Below are 14,791 nucleotides of genomic sequence, written 5' to 3' on the forward strand. Positions count from 1 at the left end.
ATGTATTAGATGTAGATGTAAATATAAAATAAGATATGCTATAAGTCACCCTGTATGATGTGCAATTTCCTTATTGGGAATTGTATATTTAAAGCAGTTTAGATCAAGGTTTGCAAATTAAGTCCCACTCTATGAACTTTATTTCTGCAGGAGGAAAAAGGCTTAAGTTCAAGATAGTGGAGAGGTTTAATTTGTCTTACATGTGTATATACATGGAGGTTTGTAAGACCTTTAGGCCTGTATTGCTCTAGGAAAAATTTCGCAGGGCATCTGTTTTTAACTCTGTCCTACCTAGTAAAGAAGACAGGATAATCTTTGCCTTAAACATCTAACAGTCTTCACTGCTTGTCTTAAATCTCACAGGGTTCTAATACAAATTAATGATGGTGAAATGAGATATGTGAGAGCGAAAGAAAGAAGCAGGTCTTGCGCTATAACAGTCACCACTCACCGTTTGTCTGCCTCCTTTTAACAGGCATTAGTTCTTCTGTGTGTCATAGAGGTGAGTCTTGAGGGGTTTAAAGATGATTTTTACCTACTACTTCAGTATTTACAAATTTGAAGTGCGCTGTGCAAACATGCTTTTCATCAAAAAAGTTTTATTTTTATTGTGGCATAATGGGAAGCTAATTAAGGCATAGAAGCACAGAAAGAACACTTTGGGGGAGAGGAGAAGCTGTCATTAAGTGCCGGTTCTGAAGAGAAACATATGCTGTGTTAGATTTCTTACACCTAACTACATAGTTTTAACTTTACACATCACAAAAACCTTGCACAGTTTTGCAACCTTGCCAAATCAATTGTGACTTAACAAAAATATGTTCAGTATTTGCAAACCACAGTTTTTTTCTGCTAAGAACTAATTGCTGCCGGACTAAGTCTTTCGTATTATAAATACAAACACTAGGTTTTTTGAGTGTTGGGTTTAAATGTAATTGTAGTACTACACAAAGAAGCAAGACTGGCTCAGCTACATCAGGTATCGCAAGCTAGGCATAGTTAAGATTTTTTTTTTTAAGACATAAATCCATTATGGTACTGACTTTCAATGACATCGTATAACAAATTCTGTCGTAATCTTTATTTCTCTCAGGGCCGATATTTCCTCATCATCATCATGTCCTTGCACAGAACTCACTTATTCTATTAGCTTGTTATGATAGCTTGTTTGCAACTCTTCCTCTCCTTGAATCAATTATACTTCTAATTATCCAGTTTGTTCTTGTAGATCCTACTAGTTGATACCAAACAGAAAAGTGTCACGCCAGCCAAAAGTTAAGTATGCAAATTTGTACTTCATTAATTGCTGTATTTGCCACCTCCCTCAAGCACAGAGATCACCTACTTTTAGCTTGAGGGAGGTGACCTACCTCTGTACTTCCTAAGCTCAGGGTTGTAACCCTAAGAGTGACATTGCCAGCAAAAAAACAATACATCTTCCATGGCTTGCTTCATCAATAAACAAGAAATCAAAATTTACAAAGCAGGAAAGAACCATTATTTCTACTTTTTATAGGTAAAATACAAATAATTTAATACTTGCCCACAAGAAGAATCTGCACGTTCTGAATCCTATTCTAAATTTTTAGACCCTAAGTTTTAAAGACCCTTAAAAAAGATCCTACATTTTTAGACTTGTGCTTGTTTAAGACCAAATATCTTTACATTGCTAGGTTTTCTTTCAATAAAAGTTCTATAAACAGGCTTTATAATCCAAAAAATGTACTTTGAAACTTGCTTTGGACAAGTACAATGCAGTATAATAACCATTACAAAGGGAATTAGAAATTGAACGTTACTATTTTAATGCATATTTGTGTCTGCAGCCACTTTGCTAGATGTTGATCTACCCTCTGAACTGCTTTATCAGCAAATTAGAAAACAGAAATTTGTACCAAATTCACTTCTTCCACATTTCCATGCTGCTCTAAGAAACCCATGCTTCCAGAGGTAAGGAAGGATGTTTTTAAGGGTAGATGAGATTATAAGGCCATCTAGTGTGACCTGTATATCAAAGGATCTTGAATTACATTTGCTTAGTGCTATACACAGAAATTAACAATAAACTGTCACTTAACAGTAAAGTGACAGTTTAAAACAACATTGATTACAACATAAATGGGGGAGGGGGGGAATATGTTTTCCAAAAAGGCTACTAGGGTTAACTTTAAATTGGTGTTAATTAATCCTTCAGTCTGTACTCAGCTGGGATTCAGACCCTGCTCTAAGTACATGGTATTTGTTGGATTTTTCCACTGTATGAAGGTGTATGTAAAGAAGGCCACCACTTCACGCTATATTAATAAACTTAAAGAGCAGTCCTTTTTAATTAATATTTTTCCTGCCTGCTTTTCTCACGACTTTGCTCCTGCCTCCCAAGCTGGCGGGGATCAGCACTTGTGCGCTGACACAGCTGCCCCCCGCTGCCTGGCTGCTGCCCGGCTGCTGCCCGATCCCCGCCCCGCCGCGCTTCCCGCCCTGCGAGCGGCGCCGCCGGGACATGGCGGCGGAGACGCTGATGGCGCTCTTCGGGGACGGATCCGTGGAGGTGCACTACGCCGGCGGCGCCCGCCTGCTGCTCTCCGCCTGCGGCTCCGAGTACCGGCGCGGCGCGGCGGCCCCGGGCGCGGGGGCGGAGGCGCGGGGGCAGCGGGTGCCCTTCGCGGTGCGCGGCCGCAGGGTGCGTGGCGGGCGAGGGGGCGCGGCGCGGCGGGGACGAGCGGCGGTTGGGCTGCGCGCGGGGGGGGGCGAGCGGCGGTTGGGCTGCGCGGGCTGCGCCCACCTTTTTGCTGCGTAGAAACACGCGAAATTGTTGTTGCTCCACACAGAACTGAGGTGACACCTTGATCTCTGCTCACGGAAGGGAGGCGGGTGAAATCCGCTAAAATGTGTTCCCTGGACAGACAAACTCATGATGCTACGTTTTCCTCCCCCCCCCCCCCCTTTTTTTTTAAATCAGGAACAACTTATACGAGCTCTAGATTTCCGGAACAAGTTTTGTGCTCGCCCGTACTTACCTTCGTATATTATATCCCCAGAAAGAAAAAAAGTAAGTTTTATACATGAAATGCTTTCATTTAAAAAGAAAAAAAAAGCTCCTGGTAGTCTGACAAAGGCACTTGCACGGCTTTGTGTGCCTGTGTAGGAATACAGATCTTGAAGAGCTGCAGAGTACGTTTTGGTTGATGCATTGTTCAAGTTGCTTAGAATACAGGCATTTTAAATTGCAGTTTCAAATTAAATTTAGTCCTGTATTTATGCGTATCTTTTACAGCTGAACACTGAAGAGTTTGCTTCTTAGCCAGAATAAAACCTAGGATTTTTTTCCATTTGATACTATGCGGGTTTTTTGGTTTTTTCTTTTTTTTTTTTGTACTTAAAACTTTTTCAGAGAAGACTCAATGAAATAGGGCTTTCCTGAGAAGCTGTCAAATCCAGGATCTCCCTGCCGAAAACGTACATTAGTGCGTTCAGGGCTCGGGAGCGGTTGCCGAGGCAGCAGTCACTGCAGTGCTGGCCTGGCTGCACCGGGCCCGGCTGGAGCCCCCCCCCAGCCCCATTTACTGCTTCCAGGACCAGTAACTAACCATCACTTGACTGTTCTGTGTTGTCAACCAGTGCCCCTATTTTTAAGGCCTTTGCTATTTCCCACACTTAAGCTGTCCATTATAACAAGAGATACCTGATACCGAGCTCCAGTTTACACAGGAGGTGCTCACAGGAAGCTGGTAACGAGCCCCCGCAGGCCAGCCGGGGCCTTGCATTTAGCATAATGTGGCCTTGAATCTGCACTTGAATGTCATCGTTTGGGCAAGAGGAGGCTACTCTTTTGAGACTTTCTGAATGTAGTAATGTAACAGTCTAAAGCCTTTTTATAATTTAAATTCCTCAGAAGCATGTTTCACATATCTCCCAGCAACAGTTGTGTAACTTAATCTTCAGTGCTGCTACCATGGTCAGGAGATTAGGTAAGTTTACCCACATAGTTTCAAAAGACTTTGGATGCATTTCAGTTATGGTAAGAAAACATGAATGCATGTTATGTGCCACTTCATAGGATTATTTTAGTTTTATAAATGAAGATTCAAAATGAATGACACTTTAATGTACACAACTTTAATGTAGGCTCCCTGTGAACTTCACCATTAATTGATTTGATCAAGATAATTTAGGCCTCTTCTTCAGTGTTTCTTGAGAAGGGGTTGGAAACAGAAATATGTGCTGTCTGTGGGCAACTGTGGCTGGTCAGGTGGCCATTTTTATAGCTTACTGGTTTATGAGTGGATATTAAACTACAACCTTGATGTTAGAACAGGAAAAAGCAGGATATGAAGATAATTCTACTTCCTCTTGAGTTCATGTATGCAATTATAGGATAAAATATCTTGCCACACATCACCTTGCAGAAACATTCAATTCATTTAAATGTAAACCCTCCACTGTAACTTCAAGCAAGCATGTCATTTTTATCTTACAACATATTCCAATCCTTTTTCTTGTATTAGATTCTTCTCCGGGATATCTTAGAAGTTAGATGGCCTGACCCCGCTACTGCTGATCTGACAACATGTATAAATAATGGCAATGTGAAGATCTCATCAGTAGATGGTTATGCTCACCTTTACCTGTCAGAATTGCAGCAAGAGTTTACAGTGGAGTTCTTATGCAAAGTTAGTCAACCATCTGCATCCTTATGCTCCTCTCAAAAAAACAGTAATTATCAACCCAAAAATCAGTGTGGACAATCAAATAAAAATGCTGTTCCAGAAACGTCATCAAAACAAATGAGGACAGAGACTAAGAAGAATGAACATGGTTGTGCTGAAAGTAAATACAGAGAACTAACCAAATCAAAGGACCAAGAAGACAGAGACGAAGTATCTTTGTTCCTCACAAGTTGTTCTTCTGAATACGCATGGGTTACACAGTGTTGGTCTGTTTCCTCATACCCAGAAGAATGGAAATACCCTTTGTCATTGGCATTAATGTGCTATAACTTACTCACTCTTAACAATCAGATGGAAACTTGTGAGGAAAATAACCATTTATCTATAGGTTCTGATGTTTTAAAAGACTCTGAAACATATGAAACAGTTTCTTGTTTGCCTACAGCTTTGCCACTCAGCTGCAGTGCACCACATTTACACAGGTAATATAAACTGTTTGCTTCCTAGTTGTTAACATATGTTTTACAATTCTGAACTTCAGCCTCTAGCAAAATACCTGAGTTTTATCTATCAGAAATTAAAAAATGCACTATCCTGTTCTTCTTTAGTAGGAACTTCTTGCAATGTGAAATTTGTGAGGCTAACCATATTTATCCTACTGTAATGAAATTATGAAATTAGATAGTGATTAGTTTAGAGAAGAATAAAATTTTATTTCCTGACATGCTGTATAAATATGTAAATGAAAAAGAGAATCTGAGAAAGAAGACCACAGTTTGGGGTTTTTCGGATTTTTGATTTCAAGAAGGTAACGCTTCTGAGTTGGGACAGTCACATATATTCTCTGTCAGCACCACTAAAAAGAATTCAGAAAACCTTTGAGTACCTGGTTTTATATTTGAGAAAATAAATGTGGTACCTAACTCAGATAACTAAGGAACCAGAGGTCATTGAAAATACACATTTTCTTTTCCTTTGAACAGATATGCATACATCTGTTTTCAGTATAGAAACATATTTCTGTATAGGATACAGAAATGGTGACTGGAAAAAAAAACGCCTGCAGATTTAGTGAAACTTTTGTTGTATTTTACACAGGTGGAGTTTCTGTGACTTCTTTCAACAGAAGAATGAAGATAGTGAAAAGCATTCATATCCTCAGCTAATTCAAGTTGTATGGTACCAAGGTGTTTTTTACAGGTATGAAGGAGATCATGCTTTTCATCTTCACAAGACTTCATTTGTATGGGAATTGAGCTTTAAGATTAAATGTCTGTCTTTGTCCCTTTCTCAGTCCTTGACCAACTATACACAACTTTCATGTAAGATTCTGTTCATTTCTGCTGTTTGTTCGTTACTGGCTTCAGATTTGCTTCAAATTTTCTAATACAGTATGTTTCCAGGTCTGAAAGTGGGTGTGCCTAAAGCAAAGACTCTGAAATCATCTTTAAGGATTTTAAAGAAATGGTCTAACTTCCTAGATGTTACTGGGCAGCTGTAGCTCCCATAGGCTTCACTGACAATTACGATGCTTGGTTTCTTTGCAAAGTGTATTGCTTCTCTTGGTGTTGAAGACTTCACATTTTAGAAATGTTTGTCTTGGTGATCTCTGTAATACTCTGTTACAGGCAGCTAAACTCTGCTGTGGATTTTATTCACAATCAGCTTATTCCTATGTTTTTATAAATACAACTTTTTTAAAAATAGGCCTTTCCAGTTGTGATACAAACTTTGAAAATGCTGTATTTGCTATCAGCAACTGCAGTAAGAGAAATAGATACAGTATCTTCGATAAAAGCAATTCAGTCTTTAAAGTTTTAATCTTTCTGCCCAATGCTTTTCATTTTTCTCAGAGTAATTCCTGAATTCTGAACTCATCTGAACAAAATGTTTAGCAACATTTCAGGACTATAGTTTATTTCTTTTGGGTCTTAAAGCCCCACTACTGAAATCAAGGCATCTGACCACAGAGTTGCAGAAATCAATCCTTAAACAAGTTTTGAGCCCCAAGATACTGCATGATCACAGACTCTGGTAGTCTTAAGTGAAAAATGTACAGCTGTAATGGGAGTGAATATTTCAGGTTGTTTAGGAAGCAGTTAGTCTGACAATTCTTTCTTCTGTATACGGTAGGTAGAGCTGGCCCACTAAAAAGAGTGGATTTTCTCTCTCCAGCATCACTGTATTTTGCTGTCTGAGGATTAAATAGCTCTTGTGAGATGTCTGCCTCAACAAAGCATACTAAAATGTCTCCTCAGTTTCTTTAAAAGAAAAAAAAACACATGCAAAAAAAAAAGCCCCTCATTACATTATAAAAGTAATGCTAACCTTCTGTCTTAAAAGAAATAATTGCTAAGCTCTGCTGCTTGGGAAAAGGTAAAAAGCTTTTCTTGTGAGTGTTTTGGTGAAAACATGTTTGTGCTTACTGTTTTCTTCAACTGTACTAATGTGTATTGCTTGTCTAGTAACACAGCATTTTGAATACTTATAAAAAATCTTATTTCTCATAGGTTTATCCATGGTAGTACCAACATTGCAGAAATTTATCCTGATGATGGCACCTTTTTCAAGTCAGAAGGAGCATTTTTGGGAAACTACTTCAAACATTATGCAATTCAGAAAGGAACAAAAAAGGTAGAAATAAAACTATTAAAAATATCTTCCAAAATCCTTTGTCAGCAGCTTTCATAGTTTTAACACATTTGGTTATTTAGCCTATAATGAAGTCCCTACAATTGTCCATCAGGTAATTACTGTAATAACTAAAGCAATCAGTGAATCATACACAAATTTTTAAATTATTCCTTCTGTTTCAGAATGTATGGACACAATAAGAAAAATCTGTGTGTTATAACATTTGTTTCAAAAGCTTAGGTATTGTCGCAAGATTCTGTAATATCCGCTTCTCACTAATTTAGAAGAGGAGTTTACTTTTTAAACATATTACATTGAGTAAACTCTAATCTTTCTTATGTATTTGGAAGTGTTTTCTTTTTCTCAGCAGGGTACTATGTGGGGACACAATCTAGGACGTGCTGGTTTTGGTCCTGGTTTTGCCACAGACCAGCTGTTTAGTGCTGGAGGAGTGATTTTCACCTCTCTCTGTCTGTCTTGTCTGTCTATTGTAAGTTTCCTGGAGTAGAGATCCTCTCAAGGGCTTATGCAGTGCTTAATACAATGTTTTGCATGTAACTGAAAAGATTAAAAAAAAAAAAAAGAAGAAGAAGATAATAAGACAGCTTCTGTTTCCATACTGCAGTTCACATGCTGGAGAAAAGTGGACTGGAGTGTGAGACAAAAGCAGTAGTTAGACAAGCTCTGCAGTGAAACACCCTGGTGTGTTTGGGCAAGTGAAGGAGTAACTGTACTGTTAGGATGCATGTTTATGAAGGCGCTGTTTTACCACTCTGCCCTCACATGTTGTAGGCTAACTGAGTGTCATCTGTTTGAAAAAAGTGCACGTAAAGAGCAGTATCCAAATCTAAGCAGCAGAGCAAAGGGATTTCTTCTTGGAAAATAAGGGGGGAAATATGGCGCTGTACTGAAGGTACCGCCTTAAAGAGGATATTTTTACAGACAGTCTGAACGATCATGCATCGTTCTCTTTCATGTTAGGGTCAGAACATCTCTGAAAGCCAGGAGGCAGATGCAGGAGTCCTTTAATCTCTCTTGTCCCAGAACATAATATTCAGTATTCAGTAGTAGTGGTGCTTGCTGATATGGAAAGATGGTAATGGCTTCTTCCACGCTTAGGTAGGTAGGTAGAGCAATTCAAAAAAAAAATCCCTGAGTTGAATAACAAATTTGCTCTGTTTAAAAAAAATATTTTAGAGGCAAAATAGCAAAGATACTTCTTCGTTTTTAAGTGACAAGTTTCTCTGGCACAGCTTTTACTCCATTTATGTTTTGTAAATTTATCCCTTGCTTTTTTCACCATTTATTAATTAACTATATTTTGAAGTCAGAAAGGTTTTTTCTTCTGTCCTTCACTAGATTTGTATATTTGTATTTTAAAGTAGCATAAAAGTCAACATTATAGCCTTCAAACCTGGTCTTTAACTTACAGTCAAACTAGTTACTCAGTAATGAACCACAGTCTATTGTCTGATACAACAGCTTCTTGGTCCATATTGAGTGCATGGAAACTATGAATATATATCTTGCCACAGAAGTAGGCTTAAAGGATACATCTGATTTTTTTTTACTTTTCAACTAGATATTTACCTCTTTTCTGGGATAAATTTAAATGTGATTATAGTTGCTGTCTGGGGGTTAGAAGTCAACACAATTTCATGCCTTGCAAGCTTTTAAATATAGCTTTCATTCTGTGGTAGCTACAATAACTCAACTCCTTTCTGCTTTTTACTGCAGAGAGAAGAAAAGATGTATTCAATAAACAGTCTACCGCCTGATATACCAGGAAGTCCATACTCTATATCATCCATTATTACTCAGGCAACCAAGTAACTTATTCCTCTACTTCATTATTGTTATATTAATTCCTCTGACTTTGAAAGGACAGTAATTAAAATTATACATAATACGTATTATGACATTAAGTGTAAAAACTAAAGGAACTTATATTAGCACAGGGGACATCTGTAAACTTGTAGAACAAAGGTCACAACTGTATAAAAGATAGAGTAAGTAATTATGAGATGCTTAGTATTTTGTGTGGTTTTTTTTTCCTCAGAATACTTCAGTACTGCTACAAGACTAAACTTTCATTAACTCATAACTATAGTATCTGCTGCTGGAAAATGGTATGTAGCTGAAACTTTATAAGTATTTCTGTGTTTAAAAAATGATTATATCAGCTGGGGGGAACAGAACCTAGTCTGGGGGGGGAGAATGGTGTGTGTATCCTGTAAACAAAGACCAAGAGTTGTATATTTGGGAACCAAAACCATGCAGTGTTAAGATACATTTGTAAAGCAGAAAACAATTGCGTGAATAGGAAGGCTGGTGGTGGTCTGGTAAAACAAATGAACTGAAAATTTGAGAGAGAGATAAATAGCTCAAATGGCATAAGTGACCTTTCCTGAATTTTTTTATGTATTTGTTTGGTTCTAGATACCTGAGACAGATGGACGCGAAATGTTGCCATTTTTGCTGGCTGAAAAAGTTATTCCTGGAATAGGAAGACTTGTTGTATACTCAGATAATAAAGTCCATGCTATGTTTTGGGATGGGATGACCTTTAATATGGTCTGGGATTTCAGCCCTGGCTGTAGAAGGATCCAGGTATCTCATGGGTTAGAGGAATGGCTGTTCTTAAAACTCTCCATACGAAAATGTTATTAGGAAATTAGTGAGGAATGGAAAAAAAATTTTTGATGCCTGTAAAACACAAACTGAACTCTTTTGGGAATTTCTAAGTCATATCTTTTTTCTACTGTGGTTTGCTCTCAAGCTGGTGTAATAGTCTAAGGGAATATCAGAACTGTCCTGAGATGTGATGTCACCATTAATATATTCTTAGTATTTTAACCAAAATCTGAGAAGGAAAAAACTTTTAGTGCACAACTCATGTCTAAGGACATAAATGAGACCATTTGTCTGTTGAACAAGTCACTCATATTGGTCAAAGAAGTGAGTGTTTGATTTTATGTAATTTCAAATTATCTATAAAGGAATGAGGAAGGTACAATTGTCTGAGAAATCATTCTCCTTTCTGAACTCCCTCCTGTCCTAAAACATGAAAATCAAATGATGGGCTGGATTCTCACTCACTTTTGTAAGCTATGCAATATCTTCTTATATATAAAAGATAAATTAAGACTGACCTGAAGCCTAGCCTGCTCTGTGCAGTGCAGTCATGTTAATTTGTCTTCACCAAACTTGTTTTTAGCAAGTTCCCAGATTAGAAATAATAATAGCTAAAGCTATATGAGCTGTAGTGTGTAGCTTCCTGATTTGGGACCCTTTTTCCTGATCATCCACTAAGAAACTAATAGCATATCTTAAATATTTTCCCACTTTGACAAAAAGCACCATTAAAATATTTATAATAGAGACCCTTTTTGAGTAAATGGATAGTGAAAAATTTCAGTATTCAGAAATGTAACCTTGTGGATGTGGGATTCCAGATACTTTTGTTTTAATCTACTTAATATGGAAGTGAAAAGGTTATGCTGACTTTTGCAAAACAGCACTATTTTTGGCTTGTGTATCTTTGCTATTACCCTAAGGTGACAAGACACACAAAGATGTTGAAGTGTCTGAGGAGCTCTTTATTATAAACAATCTAAATGTGATATTCAGTTTGTAAAGATACAGTAACAGCATAATGTGAACCAAGTCAAATCTGTACACAAACTAATGATAAAAGTAGAAAGAATTGAAAGTTCTATGCGTTTGGAAACTTCTCTTCACACTTTTATAAATCAGTTATTCTTAAATAGCACAAAATCAGTGTCAGGGACCATGCCAGGTTTGCTTTTCTCTATTTGCGGCAGCAGGCTACGCCAAGTTCTATTCTTAGCAAAATACAAACTTAAAATGTTTAAAGTGGAATGTTCACAGACATTTAATTTTTAAATTAGTAGATAATACTTATATGCCTCCTTTTTTTCCAGACTGTAGCAGAACATTAATACTTTAAAACTTTTTTCTTCTAAGGTACATGAAAATGTAGGCTGGTGTAAGTTATCTACTCCTGATGGGCTACAGCAGCTAATCCAAATGAGTCGTCCTGGAATCTATGAAAGGTATAAGTAATATAAACAATTTTAAATTAAGTATTAAAGAATTCTGTGCAATTCCTTTTGTATGACGCAATGACGTTTACTGAAAGTGTATCAGAAAGTGTATCAACCCCCCCCCCAAACACAAAAACACAATGACAAAAGCTGCATCTCATATCTGGCAAGGATTCAAGGCCTGTATGACTCAGGACCACAGCAGGCTGTCATTCCAGAATAACTGTTATAGAAAAGTAATGTCTTTAAAAAATAAAATCTCAAACTAGAGCTGCAACTTGGCACTTAAATCAGTGGATAAGCAAAAAAAAAAAAAGAAAAATCTTTGCCCTAAATAGAGCAAGGAAGTGACAGAGCTTTATCCAGTTTTTGTTTCATTACAGATATTGACCTCTGTCTGCAGATTGTTTTTCTAATCTGTTTGCTCTAATTACAGCCTCATTATGGGAGTGATCAGAAGCTTACTCTGCTGCGTTCTAGCAAGCAGACATTCATAGAAAAAAATGAACATTTGTATATTATTAATTACAAATCATACAGCTTTGTTATAATTTTCTAGGACTGCATAGAATTAAATATGAAGGAACATCTAGGAAAAAAAAAGTGGGAATCAAAAAATGGCAAAGAAACCTAGAGAAAAAGCTACATTTTGAATCATGGCTTTTTCTTTCAAATACAGGTGTTTTGGTTCATGCCTTCAACTTTTTGTTTGAGTGTATTTCTCATCTAAATGACCACTTACTTTCTGTGAATTTTCATGTTAACATAGGTACATCAGAACAGTAATAGAATGGTGCAGAAGTTTGAATGACAGGGAGGAGGCTCCTGAATATACTGCATGCTCTGTAAATGAAGGAAACTGGTATTCATCTTTATCCTATATAATTGATTATAAGTAATATTGAAAATAGAACTCAACAAGACTAAGAATTCTGTGTTTTGCAGACTGCATTTCTTAAGAGTCTGAAATGAAAACCTTGAAATCCACTATTTTGCATGGTTTTATATTTTTCTTTCAATATTTAAAATGTTAGATAAGTTGAGTCCTAGCTGAAGCTTGTTTTCTTGTGCTTCACCAGCAGAATTATGGTGACGTTGCCAAAGTAAGATTAATGTTACAGAAGTAATATTTTGCAAGGTGAACAGGAGAAACTGGACTAAAAAAGGCTTTTTTTTAACAGAACAGCAAACAGTCCAAAATAGTGCACTGAGCTTTTAAATGACATCTGGATCACTTGTCCTTAATATATTTGTCCTTTTTAATTTAGATACTGACCAAAGGTCTCCTGACATCATATACAAATGTAGTCTGGTATTCAAAATATGTTAATTGCAATTGATTACACTTGCACTTGTTTATTCAAATCATTGATAATTCGGTAGTTGATGAAACAAAAATCTATCTATATCTATACAGCAAAGAGACTATTCTTAGATCAGAGCCCTGATTTTTGGAAACATGTATGGCTTACAAATGCAGCCGTTGACTAGCTGTTGAAAAAAAGATAAAAATAAAGCTTTTTTTCACTTGATTTTGCTCGACTGATTATCTATAGTTCTGCAAAACTATACAAAAATAAATTCTGAAGTACAAAATTACATTTGAGAACCCTTGTAGATACTGTGATTAATAATGATCTTTTATACAGGTCTGCTGATGCTGAGCTTGAAAAAATACAGAGATTTAACTGTATCCTTTTAAAAGCTGTGAAGATGAGTATTTTTTGTTCATCTGCATATTCAAAGCTGCAATTTTAGATCATCAAAGACCCTATCCTCATCATAACTTCTTTTTCTGTCTTACCCACTTCTTAAAATTTCCTTTTTAAAGACACTTTTGTTTCCTCATTTATCCATTTTTGTTTTTTCATGTATCTTTTTCCATTTCTGTGTAAGACCACTGGCAACAAAAACAATGGCAAACTAGATAACCCCCACCCCTTATTTCTAACATGTTACATCTGAATAGCAGGTTGTTTCTGAACATTTTGTGATGGTACTTGTAGCTACAGAAAAAAAGTTAAATCTTAGGCTAACGAGGAGAGTGAACTATAATGTTACAGCATTTTACCAGCTGTCAGGAGTTATTTCTCAGTAGAGAGAAATACCAAAGATGGGAACCACTGTTAAGGGTATTTTATGAATTTTACTGACATTCATCCACTAATCTGTTCAAGAGAATGATCAAGGGATGATTAAGTTGCCTTTTGACATGTTCTTGCAATAAACTACCTTTGTATTTATCAACTGCCTCAGTTTTGCATCCCTGTTCAATCAGCTGCAAAAGAGTATGCAGTGCTTCATATGCTTAAAGCTATTGCTTAATTTTATTAGTATGAAAATGTAATGCTGTTAAACTGTGCAACGTGATACCTGATTTATTATATATTATTATCTTAACATGAGTTATTTTTTAAAGTACACTTTGGGATATATTAAAGTTTTATTTAAAGACCTTTCCTACAAATACATCATGGATGTTTTAAGTAATTAGCAGTTTCAGTTTTTAGTTTTATGTAATGACTGTGCTCTGAAGTGTGCGACTTACTAATGACACTTAGAATGATGCTTACAAATATGTAGAATTTTTCTCATTACTATGTGGAAAAGCTTGTTTTTTTCCTTAACAAAATAATATTAGTTTTATTGGAGAATAGCAATGTTCTGAAAAGAACATCTGCTGCAGAAAACAATCTGCCTGGTACTACTGTCAGAAAAATGGAGAATGTGAGCACGCCTGAAGAAATCAGCCAAGAGTGTGTCTTGGAGGCTTTGGAAAAAACTTCTAAAGTAATTCAAGATATTGAATCTCTGCTTGCTTCCTCTGGGAAGTGAAGCTTCACAGCATTTGAAGACCTGTCTTAATTATCTTCATAGGAGCTGTCCCACAAATTTCATGTCTAATGAGCTTTTCAGGTGCTGGAGGAATGAAGGCCCAAGCCCTAGTAGTTGAGAGCCTTTTCAGACAAGCAAAATGTGTAATCCATAGTTAATCATGTGGATAGGTTAAAAAGTGGTAGAGCAGTAACAGGACACAGCTGTTTAAGTATACAAAAGGCTGACGTGATGGTGCAACTTTTTAAGTACGTATGTTTGTGTTTCAGTCATTTCATTTTATAGAGCGTTGCATGAGCAACTTAAGTTTGGAACGGCTCAAGTGCCTGGGGCAGTCTTAACTGTAAAAATGTGGCTTTATTTAGAAGCTTACAGCATGTTTTTTTCAGTACCAAATAGAGCAGAAAGTTCCCCAAGCTATTTTTACTTTACTGTTTGGTAATAAAATATGTATTTATTTAAATATGTGCTTACTTCGGTCTTAGAGCAGCCCTTTTGGGTGTGGTGTCCACCAGTCAGTGGCACACAGCTGGGAACTGACAATTTTTACTCTAACCTTAGTGATTAGAGAGCAGCCTTTTTACCTCC

At 36.8% G+C, this 14,791-nt stretch overlaps 1 protein-coding gene across 6 annotated transcripts; it reads left to right on the top strand.

Annotated features, from left to right (window-relative positions):
- The first annotated feature begins 218 nt into the window (after nt 1-218).
- Nucleotides 219-14,666, top strand: LOC135323469 (uncharacterized protein C5orf34 homolog). Of its 6 annotated transcripts, XM_064502682.1 has the most exons (14): nt 219-502; nt 1,229-1,950; nt 2,960-3,049; nt 4,506-5,149; nt 5,766-5,867; nt 7,178-7,301; nt 7,669-7,791; nt 9,039-9,130; nt 9,361-9,430; nt 9,741-9,911; nt 11,289-11,377; nt 12,138-12,230; nt 13,018-13,058; nt 14,010-14,666. In XM_064502682.1, exons 2-14 carry the CDS (start codon nt 1,939-1,941, stop codon nt 14,201-14,203), a joined length of 1,845 nt encoding a protein of 614 aa, XP_064358752.1. In that variant the 5' UTR covers nt 219-502; nt 1,229-1,938; the 3' UTR covers nt 14,204-14,666. The 6 variants fall into 6 exon arrangements, with proteins under 6 accessions (XP_064358752.1, XP_064358753.1, XP_064358750.1 ...); XM_064502683.1 differs by lacking the exon at nt 219-502 and having other exon boundaries at nt 523-1,950; XM_064502679.1 differs by lacking the exons at nt 219-502; nt 1,229-1,950 and adding an exon at nt 2,415-2,680.
- Nucleotides 14,667-14,791: the final 125 nt, after the last annotated feature.

The sequence above is a fragment of the Dromaius novaehollandiae genome, chromosome Z (genome assembly GCF_036370855.1).
Source record: "Dromaius novaehollandiae isolate bDroNov1 chromosome Z, bDroNov1.hap1, whole genome shotgun sequence".
Lineage (NCBI taxonomy): Eukaryota > Metazoa > Chordata > Aves > Casuariiformes > Dromaiidae > Dromaius > Dromaius novaehollandiae.